Raw genomic sequence first — 22,123 nt, forward strand, 5'->3', positions numbered from 1 at the left:
GTGGGACTTCCCCTGCCTCCCTGCAAAGCGGTGGAGGGTTTGCTGTGCCGTTCCCCGGCGACCCGCTCTTGCGGGACGCCTTGCTCCCTCTCCTCCGCCCCCGCTTGCAGGCCGGCGGCTGGGTTTCCCCAGCCGGCTGGTCACCAGTGGCTGCGCGGGGCTTCCCTGCCCCCCCCTTCAGAGCAGTGGAGGGTTCACTGCTCGCCACGTTGTTCCCTGAAGACCCCCTCTTGCCGGACACCTTGCTCCCTTTCCTCCGCCCCAGCTTGCAGGCCAGCAGCTGGGTTTCCCCATTCCCCACCACTTGAAACACAACCCCCACCTTTTCCATTATTTTCAATGGAAAAATTGACCCCGCATAACCCGTTTTCACTTAACACGATCAGTTTCTGAAACGTATCTACCGTGTTAAATGAGGAATTATTGTATTCAAATTATTTATCTATATTACAATAGCGTCTGGAGGCCCCGATGAGGGGTTGGTGCCCTATTGTGCTTGGCACCATGCACATATAAGAAAAAGATAGTGTCAACACCAAAGAGTTTAAGTATTCTGCTTTCTGTGTCGGTGTTTTTATTTCTTGTGTTTGTGGAGGGTTTTTTTTTTTTGTACTTACAGCTATTGAAGGAGAAACTATATTGAGCTCTGCAAATAAGTCTTCTAAGTAGCTTGCTTTTAAAATGCAACAAATCCCTTTTTAACTCTGATATGGGCCAATATCCCAGAGGCAAACAACTCCAGAGTTCAAGATGCTAAAGAGCCAGACTTGAATTTTGTAACTTTGGGCCGCTTTCTGGTTTAAGGATGCTTTTCCTAATGTGGGATCTTGCCTCTTGAGAATATCTGTGAAAGTTTTCGAGCTCCCTTTCAGTAATGCCAGTAGCGTAAGTTGTCTGCATTGTGCTTATAAGACAGCAGCAGCTCTCCACAATTCTGCTTTATTGCTGTGGAAGTGAGAACATCTTACAGAAGTGAAAGTGCTTTGTTCTGCATTAGATATTAGATAACGGTTGCCTAGAGGATTTCTAATACTCGTGTTAAGATGGGGATAAAACTATATGACATGACAAACCATTAAGTAAAACAGAGTGATTGCAGCAGCAAATTCCTTTTTGTCCGTGACTTGTGGTACATTTTCTTTTCTAGGGGGATTAAATGTCAGAATGTGTAAGGGGACTATTTTGCTGACTTTGCTGAGCCTGAGTGTGACCTTTGAGCTAGGTTGTGCTCATAAACAGTGGAATGCTTTTCGCAGCATGTTTAAAAGGATCAAGAGTTCCACACCATCAAGCGGAGACCCAGGACAGCCTCTCTTCCTTACTCCATATATTGAAAGTGGGAGAATTGAGGAAGGTGAGAACAAGTTTACAAACTACCTGTCCAGAAAACCTACCTCTTTCTAAACTTTCTGTACAACCTTACTAATTTGCACGAATGATGGGAAACAGCTGTCAATTACTGAGTCCTGGAAGCTATAGGATATGTCTACACAGGGATTAAAAAAATCCTGTGTCTTGGCCCCAAGGGCAGCTGACTCGGGCTTTGGGGCTGGAAACTTGGAAAAAGCTTGAGATGCCTGAATGTTTACATAGCAAATCGTAGCCAGGAAGCCTGAGCCCAAGTTAGCTGGAGCTGTGCTGAAGGGTTTTTAGCCCTGTGTAGCTATACCCATGTCATAAGACACTGAACAATACGGAGATGGTGCAGCATAATGGCCTGTTAACTAAACCTGGGCTTGCTATGCAATCTGTGATGCTACAAAAAAACTCTACTGAACATAACGTAAAATAGTCTTTTAAAAGTAGCGAGCTCTTAGAAACTTGAGGCCTACCTCTAGCCCTCTGCTGGGGAGTGCCTTGAGAAGTATAGAGAGAATAAGAATTTGGATGTACATTAATTGGTGAGGTTTTACACAGTCTCATTTTAACATCCCTAAATTCTTCACTTAAATTGGTGCAAGCATGTTGCAATCTACATGGGTGTAGGAGCTCACAAAGCTGGTTCAGATGTTGCATTTCATACGAGAAAAGTTGTATCTTAGAGAAGGCCTGATTGATCAGAGAAACTCCACTACTTTTCTCGTATCGGTTTTATTTGTTGCTCTTTAGCAAAGGGATCAGCGTTCTTCCCCTTCAGATAGAGCCCTGACTGCTGTCTGTGTGTTTTTGTGGTAAATTTAGAGTTGAGAGGTATATGCAAATTCTAAGTTCAGGCCCGTCTCCAGACCTGGTGCACAGAATCTGAATGATCCCAGCCTTCGGGAAGTTTCAACGCTTTGCATTTTAGATTCCCATTAATATATTTAACGTGGAGGGAGAGGGAGGCATTTCTGTATGGAAGCTGTGGAGCTTTTGAGAACCAGAAATGCTCTTGGATGTTGCCCCTCTCGCCCCCCCCCCCCCCCCATTCACAGTTGAGGTCTTCTGGTTGATTAAGATGTGGCACTTCTGCAATTCCTGTTCCAGATCCCAGGGAGAAAGTGTAGACTCCAATAAGTATGGCTGCTTGAAGGGTGGGATATGCTATGGGACAGGAGTGTGCAAAAGGGTGTTCCCTCCCTGTTCTCCTCTTCTCTGGTCAGTAAGGGTAAGTTTACATAGCAGTATTATTTTGGAATAACATAATATGAATCTACACTACAAGCCTTTATTCTGAAATAGTGTTCAGCTGGAGGTCATCTTACTCTGACTCATGGTAACCTTCATTTCATGAGGAGTAAGGGAAGTCTAAGGAAGACTGTTCTTCCTTCGACTTCCTGCTGTGTAGATCACACCAAAAGCCGAATTAAGCTATTTACACTTCAGCTACATCAACTGTATAGCTGAAGTTGCGTTGCTCATTCTGACTTTAGCACTGCTGTGCAGATGTACCCTAAGGGATCTGCATGCCCCTGGGTTTATTCCTTGTAATGACAACATGTTATCCTGAATACCCCTCTTTTTTTTTTTCGTTAATGCTTGTTTGATATTTGTTGTCTTTCTGCAGGAAGGCAGCTAAGTTTGGTAGGCCCTCTGCCAGGAGTAAATGTGAAGAGTTACTCTGGCTATCTCACAGTGAACAAGACTCACAACAGCAATCTCTTCTTCTGGTTCTTCCCTGCTGAGGTAAATGTACTCATGAGATGAAATACCCCTGTGCCATTTAAAAAGAAACCAGCTTCCCCTCCCCCCCCCCCCCGACTTGATAGCATTGCTATGTGTATTTACAATAGAAAGCTGGCCAGAAGTCACAATACAGGCACTCCCCGACTTACGTGGATCCGACTTATGTCGGATCCGCACTTACGAATGGGGCTTTTCTCGTCCCGGAGCTCACGGGCGGTGGGTCGCCACCGGTGTCCTCCGGGGCGAGAAAAGCTTCTCCCGGTCTCCCTGGTCTGCTGGTGGGGGGGGGGGGGGGGGAGAGGGGTGCAGCTAGTGCCCCCCCCCAGCAGACCAGGCTTTTCTTGCCTACCCCTGGGGTAGAGCAGCTGGGGGCTGCCGGGTTGGTCCCGCAGTGCCGCTCCGGACCAACCCGGCAGCACCCCAGCTGCTCTGCCCCAGGCGTCCTGATTCAGCCGCTGCTGGTCAGTTTCAGCAGCGGCTGAATCAGGACGCCTGGGGCAGAGCTGCTGGGTTGCTCCAGTAGCGCCAAGGAGCCGCGCTACTGGAGCAACCCAGCAGCACCCTAGCTGCTCTGCCCCAGGCGTCCCCAAGTCAGCCGCTGCTGAAACTGACCAGCGGCTGACTACAGGAAGCCGGAGGCAGAGTTGCTCTGCCCCAGGCTTCCTAGAATCAGCCGCTGATCAGTTTCACAGCAGCTGACTTGGGGACGCCTGGGTTTCTTAAGTTGAATCTGTATGTAAGTCAGAACTGGCATCCAGATTCAGCTGCGGTTGAAACTGATCAGTTTCAGCAGCGGCTGACGCCAGTTCCGACTTACATACAGACTCAACTTAAGAACAAACCTACAGTCCCTATCTCAGGGGTGTCCAAACTTTTTTCAAAGAGGGCCAGATTTGATAAAGTGAACATGTGTGAGGGCCAACCATTTTGCCTGTCATTCTTTGAACCATTAAAATTAAATGCAAATTAACTATTTTATGCAAAGTTTATTGAAAACGGCATACTTTTCATTTCGTCACATGGATGACAAATCTAAACAGGTGTTGAATCACTCTGCCTTTCATATCTGAAGGCCAGATGAAAAAAAAATCCAGGAAGCTGAAATATATGTCAGGAACATTGTAAAGTACATTACATATTATTGGTAATAAAGGTTGTCTGTCAACTTTTAAGTTCAAAAAATATGAACAGGAACATAACACCAAGTATACATGTTGTGTCCAAATATATTTATAACTGATTTAGACCAACTGACATTAACTGAGATTTTACAATGTATTCATCTCAATACATATGGATTCATTGGGGGTCATAAAAGATAGATATTGCCAAATTACCTGTGGGGCCGTATTAAACCGGAACACGGGCCGCAATTGGCCCGCGGGCCGGATTTTGGACATGCCTGCTATCTTGTACGTAACCCGGGGACTGCCTGTACATTCACCTTGAGAGGATTGCTTGTATTTTACACCTGCCCCTCCACCCCTCCCGCCCCCGCCACAATGTTGTAGTTCACAGCAGGTTGGCTTGAAACAGTTGTAGACTAAAATTTGATCCCAGATCAGTCTGTATATCAAACTTGTGCAAGCTGTGATGTAGGGAAGCCGCTTTTAGAGCGGTTTCCCTAATTAAATCAGCTTTGTAGAAACAAGCAACAATAAGAATGAAAGGAGTCTCATGACCTCATTTTCATTATTGCTAATTAACCTCTTGTATCTTTACCCACTGTGTGCTTTTGTCTTCCTTGTCCTTGATCTCACTATCCTCCTTGTTTGTAACCTTCAGCTTCTTATGTCTCCGGTATAGACTGGACTATTGTCAGTGTGTTCTTTAGCTGAGAATTATCCCAAGCTCTAATTGTATCCCATTTCATCATGTATAAGATAGAAATCTTGTCACTGTAACTCAGTTTATCATGATTGATTTTTAAAGGTGGAGAATCAGTGTAACTTTTTGCAATCTTGGCCTTTGTATTTTTCAATTTGTTAGGTTACTGGGGGGATTCATTTAATGTTCTGAAGTTATTTGAGGCTGTAGGGGGAAGCTGTATTAAAATACAGTATTAAACCTTAGATTTGCTACTTTTCAAACTGTTAGGAAAATGAATCACTTGTGTGCAATCTCCAACATATATATGGTATATTTAATTTAAAAAAAACCCCTAAAATCAATTAGCCTCACTCTATCACTCTATATATTTTGCTCTTGTAGGATGCTGGTGTGTTGTACCAGCTTGCACTATGAATATTTTAAATTTATATCTCTCGCTGAAGGGGGAAGTGGATTTTGAGACCTATGGTAAGGTGATGTCACCAAGATTAGAAGTGCTCAGTATCTCAGAACATTATGCTGTGATGGTTGGTGGCGGCTGTAAGGATTTGACTAATTTCAGAAAGTTTCCTAATACAGACATTTTTGTAACTGTTGAAAAGAAGTTAGTGTCTACAACTGCTTTGTCTTCAGTTTTAGATAATTTGTATTTGTCATATCACTAGGCTCCATGCATTAATGTAACTGATTGTATTCCAGCTCTGTTGTACTAGAAGATTGTTGAGGCTGGGACTATGTTTAGTCTTGTGCACCTTTGCTGTTTTGCTCCAGCTGTCCTTGTTGTGCTTATATAGTTGGATCATCACAAAATAATATCTAGCTGTTTTGACTTTTCAGTAACTGATCAGACATCTGGTCTCTGTTTTAAGAACTTATGTACCGTATTTTCCGGCGTATAAGATGACTTTTTATACTAAAAAACATCCCCCAAAAATCGGGGGTCGTCTTATACGCTGGGTATAAACATACAGGCAGTCCCCAACTTGCAGGTACGAACGGGGCTTTTCTCGCCCCGGAGGACACGGACTGCAGGATCTCGCGGTCCCGCCGCCCGTGTACTCCAGGGCGAGAAAAACTGCTTCGCGTCTCCCTGGTCTGCAGACCAGGAAGACGCGGAGCAAAGCTGTGAAGGGGGTCCGGCAGCGGGGCAGCCCAGGCGCGCCTGGGCTCCCCCGCTGCCCGAGCTCCTCCGCGGCTTTGCAAAGCCTCGGGGGAAGCCGGCAGCGGGACAGCCCAGACGCCAGAGGCTTTGCTCCCGGTGTCCCTGGTCTGCTGGAGACAGTCCCCAGCAGACCAGGGGCACCGGGAGCAAAGCCGCAGCGGTGGCGGGGTGCCGCGCCTCTGAGGCTTTGCCAGAGCAAAGCCTCAGAAGCGCGGCACCCCGCCGCTGCTGCGGCTTTGCTCCCGGTGCCCCTGGTCTGCTGGGGACTGTCTCCAGCAGACCAGGGACACCGGGAGCAAAGCTGCAGCCACGGCGGGGTCCCGCGCCGCTGCGGCTTTGCTCCCCATGTCCCTGGTCTGCTGGGGGGGGGGGGGGGGCGCAGCTAGTGCTCCCTCCCCCCCCTCCCCCAGCAGACCAGGCTTTTGTTGTGGACCCTGGGGCAGAGCAGCTGGGGCGCTGCCGGTTGGCCTCTTAAGGGGGGGTAGTCTTATACGGCGAGTATAGGCATAAAACCTATGTTTTAACTAGAAAATTAGGGGGTCGTCTTATACGCCCAGTCGCCTTATACACTGGAAACTACGGTAAATCAAACTTATTTAGAGAGCTATAATCCTGAAAGGTACAGGCTTGCCAGCTAGTGTGTGTGAACATCTTTTGAGTCCCCATAAACCATTGTTAAGAGGGTAAGGTATCAAAGAATTCTCCCATTGAAATAAGGAAAACATTCTGCTACGGTGGATGTGGAGGAACTGAGAAAAGAATTCACAAAATAGTTGACTTCACTAAAGTTAGGAAAAGTGGTATCTAAATGTTTTACCTTAACATATTTATAAACTTTTTTTTTTCAGATGTAACCTGTTTTCTTCCATCCCTCAATTCAAAGCCATCAAGCAAACTATTATGTGTTTGGCATTTCCCTTTCTCTTATATTTTCCCACTTTTTACTTAATTTAATTTCTTGTTGTGCCAGCCAGTAATGCCTGTCCTATTGTTGGATCTCACTAAGGGTATGTCTGCACTTGCACCCTAGTTCGAACTAGGGATGCAAATATAGGCATTTGAAATAGTCAATGAAACTGGGATTTAAATATCCCGTGCTTCATTAGTCTAATCTCGGCTGCACGCTATTCCGAACGCCAGCTGATTGGAAAGTGAAATTGCTCTTCGGGCCACATTAGTTCAGATCGAACCCCTTGGTTCAAACTAACATTACTCCTCATTTTTTGAGGAGTAATGTTAGTTCAAACCAAGGAGTTTGGTTCAAACAAATGCATCCTGGTGTGCACTTCCTGGTTTGAATCAGCTGTTGAGTGGAGTAACGCGCCGGCGAGATCATGCTAATGAAGTGCGGGATATTTAAATCTCCACTTCGTTAGCAATTTGTCGCCTACATTTACATCCCTAGCTCAAACTAGGGAGCAAGTGTAGATGTACCTTAAGACTTAAAACACTTGCTATTTTTCCTCGCCCCTTGGGTATTTAGTAAGCAAATAAATGGATTAGTTATGCCAATACTGCTGAAATGTCTAATATCCCACTGTGAAGGAGTGGGTAGTACATGAATTATGGAAAGAATGTTATCTCGGAATTACAGTACTAAACAGTCAGTCATCCGAGTCTTGTAAGGTTTCTTACCACCAAGGAAAGAAACCTCTTTCCTGAAAAGGTAGCATACAATGTGTCTGTAAAAAGCTGAGAAGTTCATGTTTGGATTAGCAGCTGATAACATGAACAATATTTGGTCTATTGCAAGCCAGTTAATCTTAAATTGGCAAAGTTTGCTTTGTTTCTTTTTAACTTATGATTCTTCAAAAGGATGTGTGTGTGGGGGGGGGGGAGGGAAAGAGACGCTAGAATAAAACTAGCTGTAACCTCTGTGAAAGCAAGTTTCTGCATATATTGATGCCTAATTAACACACACCCATAGAGTGAAATCCTGACCCTGTGGAAATTAAAGAGAGTTTTGATATTGTCTTAGCCCGAAGTGTTCAGGGAAACCAGCTTTTCATTGACTAACTGATTTTTTTTTAAGTGGCACTATCCATTTATACAAACTAGGGGCCAGATTTTCAGATGATGTACATTTAAAATGCTGCATTGACTGGAATAGCATGAAGACAATTTACGGCAACTAAAAAATGGGGAATTAAAAAGCTTTGAAAAGAATTACCAGCGAGTACTCAAATTATTTTACAGAACGATGGTTCTGGGTAGTGTAAGAAAAATGGCATATGAGTCGTCCATAGGACCCTGCCTGAAGGAATGTCAGAAAACAGTACAAATAATGAAATCTCAGAACAGTGAACTTAAATGGTGATAAAGTTGAGGCCATTAGGCTGATAAATGTCATTGCATCATGGTTTTGAAACCCTTATTTGTATGAGTTAACTTCTGAATATCTCAGGGAAAGGGACCTTGTCTCTGTGAAGAACAATAAACAACTAAGAAGGGTGTGCTCTAATAATATTAACTGAAAAGTGGCTTTAAACCCACTAATCCTGGGTGCTGTTGTGAAAGCTCCACTGTTTCTATACTCTTGTCATGATGTTCTTAGAAAATTAGTGCTGCAGAGTGAAAGAAAAATGTAGTGTTTTTTAACCATCTCTAGAGTTAAACTTTGTTTTTGCTTTCAGCAAATTAAAAAAATGGCCTGTAGGGGGCACCAGAAGAATTCAGTGAACAGCTGCTACAAAAATCCAATTGAATAAATACTTACTAATATCATCAGTAGCTGTACTTAAATGATGTTGTTTCTGTTGGCAGAAGACACTCTGCTAACAGATAGTAATGTATTTGGCACTTCACAGTGTGTTTTCAGGTTCTTGTGGCCTTCTTGATGATAAGAAATGGTAGACTTAAGGGCAAAAATACTCAATACCCATTTTCCAAAGAGAATAGTGATAGAGATGCAGCCGTGTTAGTCTGGTGTAGCTGAAACAAAAGACAGAACTATGTAGCACTTTAAAGACTAACAAGATGGTTTATTAGGTGATGAGCTTTCGTGGGCCAGACCCACTTCCTCAGATCAATATGTGAAAGAAAATTGGTACAACCATATATACCAAAGTGATATAATCCAAAAAAAGTGAACTCAGTTACAAGATCAAGAACACATATTCCTGTTCATCCAGAAATTTAATTTATGCCATCATGTGCCAAATGTGTCTGTCTCCTATGTACATTGGACAAACGTCTCAGACACTTCGCCAAAGAATCAATGCACATAAAACAGACATAAGACTCTCACAGAGAGAAAGCTGTTGCCTGCCATTTCAGCCAGACTGATCATTCACTTAATGACTTTAAAACATGCATATTGCTTCAAAGAGACTTTAACTCCAGACTTCAACGAGAAACTTCAGAATTGTCATTCATGCTTAAATTTGACACTTTATGTATGGGTTTAAACAAAGACTCTAATTATCTCACTCATTACAAAGATAGCTTCCCCAATTATAACCCCTAATGTCATTACCTCACAGAAACTTCCCCTATTATCACTCCTATGTCACTACCTCACAGAAACTTACCTTCCTCCCTCACCCCCACTCTGTTCTAAAATTTGATTTGTCAATTTCACATGCGTTCACTTTTTTTTATTGTATCATTTTGGTATATATGGTTGTGCCGATTTTCTTCCACATATTGATCTGAGGGTCTGGACCACGAGAGCTCATCACTTAATAAACCATCTTGTTAATCTTTAAAGTGCTACATAGTTCTGTCTTTTGTTTCATTTTCCAAAGAGGCACTTTTCAAGTCAGTGGGACTTAGACTCCTAGGCATAAGTTACTTTTGAAAATGGCACTTAGGCATTTTGAAAAAATTGTTCTAAATCTAGAGTTCTGCTAAAATGAAGAGAACTTTTTCAGAAATCCTGTTCCCATTAAATTGAAATGGTCTGCTGTAAACTTGTCAAACACAGAACAGGGAGATCTTATGATACCTTCTCTTTTTTTGAAAGGGGGGAAAAAATAAAAACCTCAGTGAAAATAGCTTAAACGTTTCTCTACAGTATTATGAGCCAACGTGGATTGATTTAAATTGCCACCTTTCTCCCCCCCCCCCCCCCCAAAAAAAAACCCACCTAATTTAAATCAGGTATCTCACTGATACTACTTCACACATTTCTTCAAACAGTAGTGCAAATCTGATCACTAAAACACTTTATTTTACAGCTCAGTATAGCATTTTACATAATCTAAGATGGTATACTTTATGTACTTTTTTTAAAAATAACTTGATTTTTATTAATTTTGGAAACAGTATGTAATATTTATTACCTGCATCAAACTACACATGCAGTAGCAGTAGATTAGGATTGGAACTAAATCATACAAACATAAATAGCACTGATATTTTATTAAATGGTATATAAATGTTTCACGTGTACAATTGGAGCAGTCTCTTGAGTTGCTGGCTGTCCTTTAACTACTTTTTTTTTTTAATTTTCAAATTTTATTAACTCTTGCAGACAGGTCCTAAGAACACTAAATATATGGTGTCCTTAAGACCTCTCAGCTAGCTCTCATCTTTCCCACTCCCACTGTCATTTTGATGCAGATCTGATTCCAAGTTACCAAAAAAGTGAAGAGAGACTGTGCTTAGAATGCACTTAATTTTGGAGCAAGCCCCATTGAAAACAAATATAGGATGGGGATCCTTTATGCTGAAGTAAAATAGTGAATAGACTTATGACATCACCATTATGGTCAGTGACCATGATGTTTTAAAATAAGAGGCACGTATTATGTAATAAGAAAATGACACTCCATGGAAACTGTTAACTCTATTTTTCTTACTGCAGCTTTCTATACTGTATACTTGAATGATAGAGTCTAAATCTAGTTAACTAATTAAACCAGCCATAAGGATTAGCTTAGCTAAACTCTCTTTTTCTAGCAACATCCAACATAGCAAACAGCTTGGGAATTTACTTGTTAAATCACACTTCTATTAAAAGGCATAGACAGTTTTGAAGATGATGCACTGCTGTTCTTCAGACATATCCACATGATTTTCTCCCAACAAGTAGTTTTCCTTATGATGTTTCATTCTTGCAGCGAGGCCCTGCATCATCTTTCTGTGCTTCCTCCGTCCTTTCCTATATGTTATCTCTGTCTTTAGACAATATTTTAACTAATTCTGCCCTGCTTGGCCCACCACCACGTAAGCACCAAACACAAGCAATCCTATCCAGCCTGTATCTGTCTTTGCACATGTTAGTCTGCTGAGAAACAGAAATTGAAGACCCAGACGTTTCAAGAAGCAAGAGCTAGTTGTTAGGCTAGACCAGGGGTTGGCAACCCAATGGCTCGCTTAGGAGCCAAGTATGGCTCAAGCTTGAGCTCAGCCTCCCCTCAGTTCTCCTGTTACAACGGGGAGCCCGTGCTGGTGATCCACCCTTGTGCCATTCACAAGACTGGAGCCAGTGCCGCCTTCCTGCAGGAGATTGGGGAGATTGGAGAAAGCCCTGAGCCTCACTGTGCGACAGGGGAAGAAGCCGGAGCCATAAACAGCTCCGTGTCTGTGCTTCCCTTCCCCCTCCCCCAGCTGGTGGAACAAAGCAGCAACAAATATGCTACTTGGAGATTTTTCCTGCTGCTCCATTGGCCAGAATCCAGCCAATGGAGCAGTGGGAAGCCATGCCTGGAAGCCTGAGAGCATTGCGCCGAGTGCAAAAGCAGACCTGGTCGCCATGTTACCAGGGAGGACCTGCTGCAGCTGGGGCCCTGTCCCCACTGTTTTGTGTACTGCTCCACTCCCGACTTGGGCTGCCTATGTGCAGCATGCGCTCACGCCCCCTGGAGAGCATTGTGGGGCTTCTGGAGTCCATTATCAACCTGAGCACCTTCTTCCTGGCCTTCCTGGTGCCGGCGCGCTGGATCCTGGCCAGCCTGGAAAGGTACAAGAAGTACGACTGAACAGGCCAGTTCCCAGCCACACCCAATCTGCCAGCTGGACTCCCTGTGCTCTGGCGAGTTGCGGCCTTCATTCCATACTTGGCCCTTGGGCTGCTAGCTTATTCAATCTGCAATGAGGCGCAGCGGCTGGCTGCTGTGTGGGAGTGACTTGCTTCAGTTACAATGAATAAACCCTGTTACAGACACTGGAAAAAAATAAGTGCCGCCTAGACCCTGCACCCTCCATTCTCCCTGCACTGAGCCCCTGCAGCCCCATCCTGCTCCTGCACTGTACCTCCCACCTAGATCCTGCACCCTCAGCTATGTCCCATGCATTGAACCCCCCTCATTTTGGGCTGCACCCCAGAGAGTAGGGGGGCCCACAAAATCCACTAAAATCCATTTACTCTTCTGGAACCCCAGAAGAGTAAATCTGGCCCAAGGCCTTGAACCTCAGTCCTCCCTGTCCGTCCTGCCACCATGGGGCTGGAGTGCCAAGGGACTGAGGTGTCTCAGTTAGGGGGCCACACAAGTGAGTGTTGGAATTTTTTGGAGGGGTTGTTTTTTTGCTTCTCACTTTTGTGGTCCTCAGCTGATTTTTCTCTGAATTAGTGGCCACTGACCCAAAAAAGGTTCCGCCAACCCTTCCATAAATAAAGACAACATTCAAATCTTTTATGTTGGATATAATATTTTATTTATTTAAAAATGAAACCTGGCCAACAGGTCCCTAATTGGGGCCCATCCCCCATCTGGCTGCAGCGTCTTAACAATCCTGCATCCCCTCCCCCCACTAGCCCTGAGCCCATCATATACCCAAATCCCCTGCCTTGAGTCCCTGATATACCCTAACCCAGACTCCTATGCCCCTACATTCCCAGCCCCCTACCATAAGATTGACAGAAGACAGGCTGAATGTGGGCATGAAGCTGGATTTGACTAGTAATGTAAATTTCAAATAAATGTGCAAAAAGATGCAGCAGCAGGAGTCCCATTAAATAAAGTCTATAGCATGTTTCATTTATGCTGCTATTCAACATGACAATTATCAATACTATTAAGTTGTATATTTTCAGTCATGCAAATAGGCATTCTTACATGGCTCTTTGTTGACCACGTCTTTTGAATTTTGATGTAGTTTGACTCTTTGGTTTAAAAAGGCTGCCGACCACTGAGTTAGACAAACTACAGTTAATAATTAATTTTTATGAAACTAGATGTACAGGTTGTATCTCCCTTAACCAGGACTCTGGTCTGGCAGCATCCATGGTCTTGCAGGACCATGGTTGTTCCTGGACCACAGAGACCAGGTATAAAGGAGGTTGGGCTGCAGGACAGGAGTGGAGAACAAGGGTCGTGACTCAGCCAGGAGCCCCATGTTAAGGGAAGGGGGATGCAGTAGGGAATTCTGGCCCCTGCTGCCGGATGGTAGCAGGGAGCCAGCAGCGGCTACAGAGCCCCGGCAGCCCCGTTGCTGCCTGCCCAGTTCTAGCCTGGGAGTGGGGCATGCAAAAGCGGGGCTTGGCTGGTGTCCTAGCACAGGCTATGTTTGGAGGGACCTCCCTTCATTCGACAAATCCCCTTGTTTGGGACCAGTCAGGTCCTGAGAGTACTGGACAAGGGAGGTACAACTTATAGCATGTTTGTGATGAGATTTAATTGTAACTTTTAAAAATGAGAAACTTAGTATTTTGATGACTAAAAAAATCAAAAACTGATTTAAATAAAAAATCTGTTGAATTTTTTTTAAAAAACTCTATTTTTTTAATCCACCCTGCTATGAGCCCAGATACCGTGCTAGTGTGAATAAGCTGAAATCACTAGAAAGAGTTAAGTGAAACTAACAATGAGAATTTATCCATTCTCATCACCTGCTCCTCTGTGCCACTGATGGTGCTTCTTGTTGTGATCTTGTTCTCCTTTTGTCTTTGTCTCTTGGGCTACGTCTACACTGCGGAGCTATTTCGGGATACCGGAAGTATCCGAAATAGCTATTCCGTGTCTTTTGAGCAAGCCTATTATTTTGAAATATAATGGGCTCGCTATTCCGATGTCCCTGTAAACCTCATTCCGTGAGGATCAGGGGACGTTTTTGAATAGCACTCTATTTTGAAATTTGGTGCAGTCTACACGGTGTCAAATTTCGAAATAAGCAATTTTGAAATTAACTTGAAATAAGCTATGCAATTTGCATAGCTCACGTTGTGTAGTTTCTTTTGAGATAAGGGTGCAGTGGAGATGCACCTTTGTTATAAACTTGGATTTTAAGGTCATTAGGACAGGGACTGACTTTTTGTTGTGTTTGTAAAATGGAGTCCTGATCCGCGAATGGAGTCACTAGGTAGGATTGCAATACAAATCCATTAATAATCAGAACTAGTCTCTGTTCTCTCCCCTATAAACCATGTTTTTCTGTAATCCACTATATCCTGGCTACTTATCAAATATGTTTCTTCAGTCTGCTCCCAACATAAGTTCCAATCATTTCTTACCTCTGGAATGGGAGACTTTGAAACATGCCTCTTCCTCATCACCATTTCTGAAGCATGCCCATTTACTACTTGTTAGAGGCTATCTGTCTCTCTAGCAGTAGCTATTTTTGGGCAAGCACCCCCCATAGACAAATCCTACATACAAGAATGAAATGTCACAAATTTGTAAGACACTCAAGGTATGTCAGTATTGCACCTGGGAGATGAGATTCCCAGCCTAGGTAGGCAGACTTGTGCTAGCTTAGTTCAAGCTAGTCTAATAAAATTATTAGTGTGGTCAGTGTGTCATTGATGGTGGCTTGCACTAGCACTTACCTGACACTGAATGTGAGTTTAGTTGGCTAGCCCAAGATGCCATCAGAGCTATTATATTCATACTTCAGCTCAGAGCTATTTTCAGTGTGCTAGCATGAATATATAGGCAATATATATGAATATATAGGCAAGCAACACAGGAATGCAGGGGCAAGTTTAGAAAGGCAGAGGCACAAAATGAGATCAAACTAGCTACAGGCATAAAGGGAAACAAGAAGACCTTTTATAAATACATTAGAAGCAAGGACAGGGTAGGCCCATTGCTCAGTGAGGAGGGAGAAGCAGTAACAGGAAACTTGGAAATGGCGTAGATGCTCAATGACTTCTTTGTTTCGGTCTTCACCGAGAAGTCTGGAGGTGTGCCTAATGTAGTGAATACAAGCAGAGAGAGGGTAAGTTTAGAAGATAGGATACACAAAGAACAAGTTAAAAATCACTTAGAAAAGTTAGATGTCAGCAAGTCACCAGGTCCTGATGAAATGCATCCCAGGATACTCAAGGAGCTGATAGAGGAGGTATCTGAGCCTTTAGCTATGATCTTTGAAAAATCATGGAAGACAGGGGAGATTCCAGAAGACTGGAAAAGGGCAAATATTGTGCCCATGTATAAAAAGGGGAATAACAACAACCCAGGAAACTATAGACCGGTCAGTTTAACGTCTGTCCCAGGGAAGATAATGGAGCAGGTAATTAAGGAAATCGTATGCAAACACTTGGAGGGTAATAAAGTGATAGGGAATAGCCAGCATGGGTTTGTGAAGAACAAGTCATGCCAAACTAATCTGATAGCTTTCTTTGATAGGATAACGAGCCTTGTGGATAAGGGAGAAGTGGTGGATGTCATATACCTAGACTTTAGTAAGGCATTTGATACGGTCTCTCATGATATTCTTATTGATAAACTAGGCAAATATAACTTAGATAGGGCCACAATAAGGTGGGTGCATAATTGGCTGGATAACCATGGTCAGAGAGTTGTTGTTAACGGTGCTAAATCCTGCTGGAAAGGGATAACAAGTGGAGTTCCGCAAGGGTCTGTTTTGGGACCCATCCTGTTCAATATCTTCATCAATGATGTAGATATTGGGATAGAGAGTACGCTTATTAAGTTTGCAGATGATACCAAACTGGGTGAGGTTGCAACTTCTTTGGAGGATAGGGACATAATTCAAAATGACCTTAGCAAGTTAGAGAAATGGTCAGAGATAAACAGGATGAGGTTTAATAAAGAGAAATGCAAAGTGCTCCACTTAGGAAGGAACAATCAGTTCCATACATACAAGATGGGAAGCGACTGTCTAGGAAGGAGCATGGCGGAAAGGGATCTAGGGGTCATAGTGGACCACAAGTTGAATATGAGTCAACAGTGTGATGCTGCTGCAAAAAAAGCAAATATGATTCTAGGTTGTATCAACAGGTGTGTTGTAAGCAAAACTCGTGAAGTCATTCTGCCGCTCTACTCTGCACTAGTTAGGCCTCAGCTGGAGTACTGTGTCCAGTTCTGGGCGCCACATTTCAAGAAAGATGTGGAGAAATTGGAAAGGGTCCAGAGAAGAGCAACAAGAATGATTAAAGGTCTAGAGAACATGACCTATGAAGCCAGGCTTCATGAACTGGGCTTGTTTAGTTTGGAAAAAAGAAGATTAAGGGGGGACATGATAGCGGTTTTCAAATATCTGAAGGGGTGTCACAAGGAGGAAGGAGAAAATTTGTTCCTCTTGGTTTCTAAGGACAGGACAAGGAGTAATGGGCTTAAAGTGCAGCAGGGGAGGTTTAGATTGGACATTAGGAAAAAATTCCTAACTGTCAGGGTGGTCAAATATTGGAATAAATTGCCAAAGGAGGTGGTGGAATCTCCCTTTCTGGAGATATTTAAGAACAGGTTAGATAGACATCTGTCAGGGATGGTGTAGACGGAGTTTGGTCCTGCCTTGAGGGCGGGGGGCTGGACTCGATGACCTCTCGAGGTCCCTTCCAGTCCTATGATTCTATGAGCTGAAGTAGTGCTAATCTGTTTACATGCATTAGGAATCACACCCTCCTAGATGCAGTGTAGACAGACCTTTATGATTCTAAAAGGCTAAAAAATGATTTTTTGTAAATTAAGGTAACAAAGAATGTGTTTTTTCAAAGAGGGCATATCTACACTACCACACTGCATCGCTGCAGCTGCACTGGTGTAGCATGTCCTGTGAAGACTCATTATACGGATAGGAGAGCATTCTCCAATCAGCATAATCACTCCACCTCCATGAGAGGCGGAAACTATATTGGCAGGAGAGCCCTGAGCATTATCGTGGTAGCGTAGACTGGACCATAATATAATGATGTGCCTTTCTTTTGTCTCTTCTTTAAACAGGTGCAGCCAGAGAATGCACCGGTCCTTCTTTGGCTCCAAGGTGGACCAGGAGGAACATCAATGTTTGGGCTTTTTGTTGAACATGGCCCATATGTGGTTGACAAGAATTTCACATGTAAGTGCATCTTGTGTTCTAAAGAGTCTTTCTGCTGTTACTTAGGCTTGGTCTGTGCTTAAAACTTAAATCGGTATAGCTATCTGATCATGGGTGTGAAAAAAAACCTACAACCCTGACTGAAGCAGCTCTGCTAACCAAATCTCCAGTGTAGATGCAGCTGTGCCAATAGAAGAATGCTTTTGTCAGTGTAACTAACATCATTTGGGGAGGTGGTATTCCAACACTGGCAGAAAAAAAACTACTTCTGTTGGTGTACATTGGGTCTATAGTAGAAGCTTTGCCAGCACAGAATCTGTAGTGTAGACTTAGCCTTAGGTTTATACCTTGCAGTGAAGAGCTTTAACAAACTTCTAGCTATGGAATTATTTTCTCTTTTCTGTATTCTGATTGCTGTGTCTGTGACCCAGAGCAATTTGAAAACTATTTGATTTATCTTCTGATACTATTTGTTCTGTGTATGTTTTGGAATGTATTATATTTCAACACAGGAAGCTAACTAAAACTTTAAGAAACATTAAGAATATTTCTAAAAATATTTGTGACTTTCTGGTCACTTTGCTACTAAAATAAGCCTTTTCTTTTCATTCATCATGAAAATAACCGTTATTTTGTGAAAGGAGTGGGGAATAGAACTGACTCCTCCCCCTTATTTTTTAAGGAATGGGCTTAGATTTCAGCATGATATGTGAGGCATTGCATTAACTCCTGAATGTACAAAAGTAAAGTGAGTGTTCACTTTTTGGGGAGGTAGGGGGTAGTAGAAAATGGTTAAGTCTCAAAAACGCTGGTTCAGATTGGCCCTGGTCAAACAGCACACGTACATAATCTTGTGGAAGCCAGTGGAGCTAAGTGTATATTTTGCTGGATAAGGGACAGAGAGTGCTAAAGATCTGTATGCTTTAGAAATCTATTTGAATGTCACGAGATCAGACTCGTTTTGACTGGATTAAGAGCATACCTTTTTGCAGTACTTCCTTGATTCCCCTTGTTACGGGGTACAGGGGCTCACCCCATCCCGGGCAGTCCCGCCGCCCCGTTCACTGTCTCGGTCATTAAACGGTGTCCAGGTCTTCATTAAACGGTGTCTAGTCAACCCTCCCTTTGGTCACCCAGACGATCCCTCGAGCGAGAAGGTGAGGGGGGTCCGGGCCCACCCTCTCTCCAGACCCCATCCCAGGGCCCCAAGGTGGGGATGACTAACCTCACTCCCTCGCTCGTTCGCTCACCAGTCGGCTTGTTTCCTTGTGCTTCTCAGTCCCTTCATCCGGCGTCCTACTCCTCCTCCTCGCCTCCCCTTCCTCTCCTGACTCTGCGGTTTTTATACCTGGGGAGGGTGCCGCCCCCTCCCCTCCAGAACACCTGCACCTGCATTCGCCCGCGGCCCCACCCTCTCCTCCCCAGCTGTCGTCACTCACCCCTGGCATTCTCCTTGCCGCCAGCATCAGTGGGGAATAGGGCTGCCCGGGGGCATCTGTGGGGCCGCCCGCTCTGAGGCTGGCGGGGTGGCGTTCCTCTCCTGTTGCCCCCGTCTCTCCCAGCACGGGGGCACTTCCCCCGTGGTGCTCGGGGCTATGTCAGTTAAGCCGCCTGCCGAGTGGCGCATCCCGGCTGCCCCGCTGACCGCATCTTCGGCGGCGGCGAGAAAAGCCGCACCGCTTCTCCCTGCCTCGCTGGGGGACACACCCTCTGTGTGGGGTTGCCTCACCCTGTCACCCCCCGTGGTGTTCGGGGCCGCGCCGGCTAAGCCGCCTGCCGAGCGGCGCGTCCCAGCTGCCCCGCCGACCGCGTCCTCAGCAGCGGCAGGAAAAGCCGCGCCGCTTCTCTCTGCCTCGTTGGGGGGGGCACCCTTAGTGCGGGGTTGCCTTACCCCGTCACACACCTCCCCCTCTAAGTTGAGTTCCGGGGATTCTTTTGCCCCTCTGTCCCCTCCACGCTTCACGATAGGAAGTCTGCGTTCTGGTGCATCACTCCTGAGCGGTGTATCACCTGGAAACAGTACGGTTGGAGAGCTAAATACCACCGCGTTATTCGTGCATTTGTCTCTTTCATCGACTGGATCCACTTCAATGGTGCGTGGTCTGTGATTAGTAGGAACCAGTCTCCTAGAAGATAATAACGTAAAGCCTCAATGGCCCACTTGACTGCCAGGGCCTCTTTTTCAATAGTCTAATAGTGTTTCTCCCAGTCGAACAGTTTGCGACTCATATATAATATTGGATGTTCCTCCCCTTCCACTTCCTGCACTAGTACTGCTCCTAACCCCACCTCCGAGGCATCCGTTTGCAGGATAAACGGTTTCAAGAAGTCTGGTTTTCGCAATATGGGGGCGGACACGAGGCGCCATTTGATGGTGTCAAACGCCTTTCCTGCCCCTCTTGGTCCAGCACACTTTTTGGGGTTGGCTATTTCGTGTCATGTCCGTCAACGGCGCCGCTAGGGTAGCAAAGTCGGCTATGAACCGTTTATAGTACCCTGCTAACTCCAGAAACTGATGTACCTGTCTCTTGGTTACCGGTAAAGGACAGTCCTGCACCGCACTCACCTTGTCTACTAAGGGCTTCAGACGTCCTCCCCCCACGGTATAGCCTAGGTATGACACTTCCCGGCGTCCAAACCTGCATTTCTTTGGATTTGCTGTCAAACCGGTCTCCGCCAGTGTCTCGAGTATGGCCCTCACATGCTTCAGATGTTGACTCCAGGTTGTGCTAAAGATGACGATGTCGTCTATATATGCAACAGCGTAGGTCTGGTGCTTCCGCAGTATTTGATCCATGAGTCGCTGGAATGTCGCAGCTGCGCCATGGAGCCCGAATGGCATAGTCACAAATTGGTATAGCCCAAAGGGGGTTGCGAAGGCGGTCTTCTCTCTGGCTTCGGGGGCCGGGGGATTTGCCAATAGCCTTCCGTGAGGTCAGTCATGGAGAGGTATTGGGCTTCTCCAATTCGTTCGAGCAACACGTCCACCCGAGGCATGGGGTAGGCATCGAAGCATGAGATAGCATTCACTCCACGGAAGTCTATACAGAACTGTAGTGTCTTGTCTGCTTTTGGAACCAACACTATTGGGCTCCGTCAGTCACTATGCGACTCTTCCACTACCCCCCACTGTAACATCATCTGTAACTCCTGTTTTCGGGATCCCACAACTTCCATGGTAATGGCCTGAGGGGGTTACGGACTCTTCCCGGGTTCAGTGTCTATCTCGTGGTTAGCGAGAGTGGTCTTACCTGGTCGGCTCGTCAGTACGTGTGGAAACGTCTGTAGCAACTGTTCCATCTTTTTCCTTTGTGTGGGCGTCAGCTCCTCTTCTATCCAGGGCTCCTTCTCCGTCTCACACCAAGGCTGAGGTCTAACTTGGGGGGCCGGGGATCAATAAAGAGTGCTTCTTGGGGTTTCCACCTCTTTAGTAGGTTCACATGATATATCTGAGTGTCCTTCTTTCTTCCCTGTAATCTTATCTCATAGTCCACCTTCCCGACCCTCCTTAGGATCTAGAATGGGCCTTGCCACTTCACCATCAACTTAGAGTCCCGGTCTGGTAATAGCAACAGGACCCGGTCCCCCAGTGCGAACTCCCTCAATCGGGCCTCCTGGTTGTATCGGCTTTCCTGGTGTTCCTGGGCCTTTTCTAAATTGCTTTTTGCTAATTCCCCCAGGGCCCACAACCTTTCGCGGAGGTGCAGCACATACTGGACTGTCCCCCGGGCCCTCGACTCTTATTCCTCCCAGTTTTCTTTCAACAGGTCTAATATTCCCCGTGGTTGCCGCCCGTACAACAATTCAAACGGGGAGTACCCCGAGGAAGCCTGGGGCACTTCCCTGATGGCGAACAACAGGGCTGGCAACATCTTATCCCAATCTTGGGGATCGTCATGTATGAACCGCCTTAGCATAGATTTGAGCGTCTTGTTAAATCATTCTACTAGGCCGTCAGTTTGGGGGTGATACACGGAGGTGTGTAGTGTTTTAATTCGCAACATCCGGCAGTGTTCGCTCATTATCCGGGATGTTACATTCGGGCCTTGTTCCGTTAATACCTCCCGAGGGGGCCCTACCCTTGCAAAGATCAGTTCTCCCGCGATCACGGAGGCCGTGGTGGACCGCAACGGGACTGCCTCGGGGTATCGGTTTGCATAGTCTATTAAGACCAATATAAATTGGTGCCCCCGGCCCGACTTTTCTACCGGCCCTACCAGGTCGAAAGCCACCCGCTTGAAAGGGACCCCGACTACTGGGAGTGGGACAAGCGGGGCCCTCGGGACCCCCGCTGGGGCCGTCTGCTGGCACTGGGGGCACAAATCACAAAAGTCCCGAACAGCCCGGTACACCCCCGGCCAGAAGAACCTTTGCAGTACGTGCTGCTGGGTCGTTTCCTGCCCCAGGTGCCCGGCCCATGGGTGGGCATGCGCCAACTCCAACACCCGCCACCTGTACCGGGTGGGGACTAACAACTGGCGTACCGTCTCGCGTCCCTCCCTTTCCTGGGTCCCCTCGTACCTCAAATCGGGGGCTTTGGACGTAGATCTCTTGAGTCCCGTCTCCTGCGTCTGGAGTTGCGGCTTGTTCCCAGGCTCGTTGGAGCGATGGGTTCTCACGCTGAAGCTGGATGAAGTCGCCTTCGTCTACATCCAGGTTAACCGGCTGAGCGTCTTCTCCGGTGTCAGTCGGATTGGACCCTTCCGTTGTTCGCCCGATAACCGGGGCTTGGGCTTCTTCTACCTATGTCACCTCTGGTACCTCTTCCCCGGGGTTGTTCTCTGGTGGCGTCGCTGACTGCCCCCATTGTCGTAGCAGGGGGCTCAGACCCGGCCAGTCATATTCTAATAGCGCTGGGTATGC

The 22,123-nt window shown here is 45.7% G+C and overlaps 1 protein-coding gene across 1 annotated transcript in view; it reads left to right on the forward strand.

The window, feature by feature from the left end:
• CPVL (carboxypeptidase vitellogenic like) overlaps window positions 1–22,123 on the forward strand; it is a 116,437-nt gene that overhangs the window by 22,515 nt on the left and 71,799 nt on the right. Inside the window, exons 3-5 of the mRNA XM_075922149.2 lie at window positions 1,148–1,354; window positions 2,987–3,105; window positions 17,167–17,281. Of these exons, the coding sequence (XP_075778264.1) occupies window positions 1,165–1,354; window positions 2,987–3,105; window positions 17,167–17,281 (424 nt within the window). The 5' untranslated portion in view covers window positions 1,148–1,164. The remainder of the gene's footprint in view (window positions 1–1,147; window positions 1,355–2,986; window positions 3,106–17,166; window positions 17,282–22,123) is intronic.

Source organism: Pelodiscus sinensis, chromosome 2 (assembly GCF_052426305.1).
Source record: "Pelodiscus sinensis isolate ZL-2025 chromosome 2, ASM5242630v1, whole genome shotgun sequence".
NCBI lineage: Eukaryota > Metazoa > Chordata > Testudines > Trionychidae > Pelodiscus > Pelodiscus sinensis.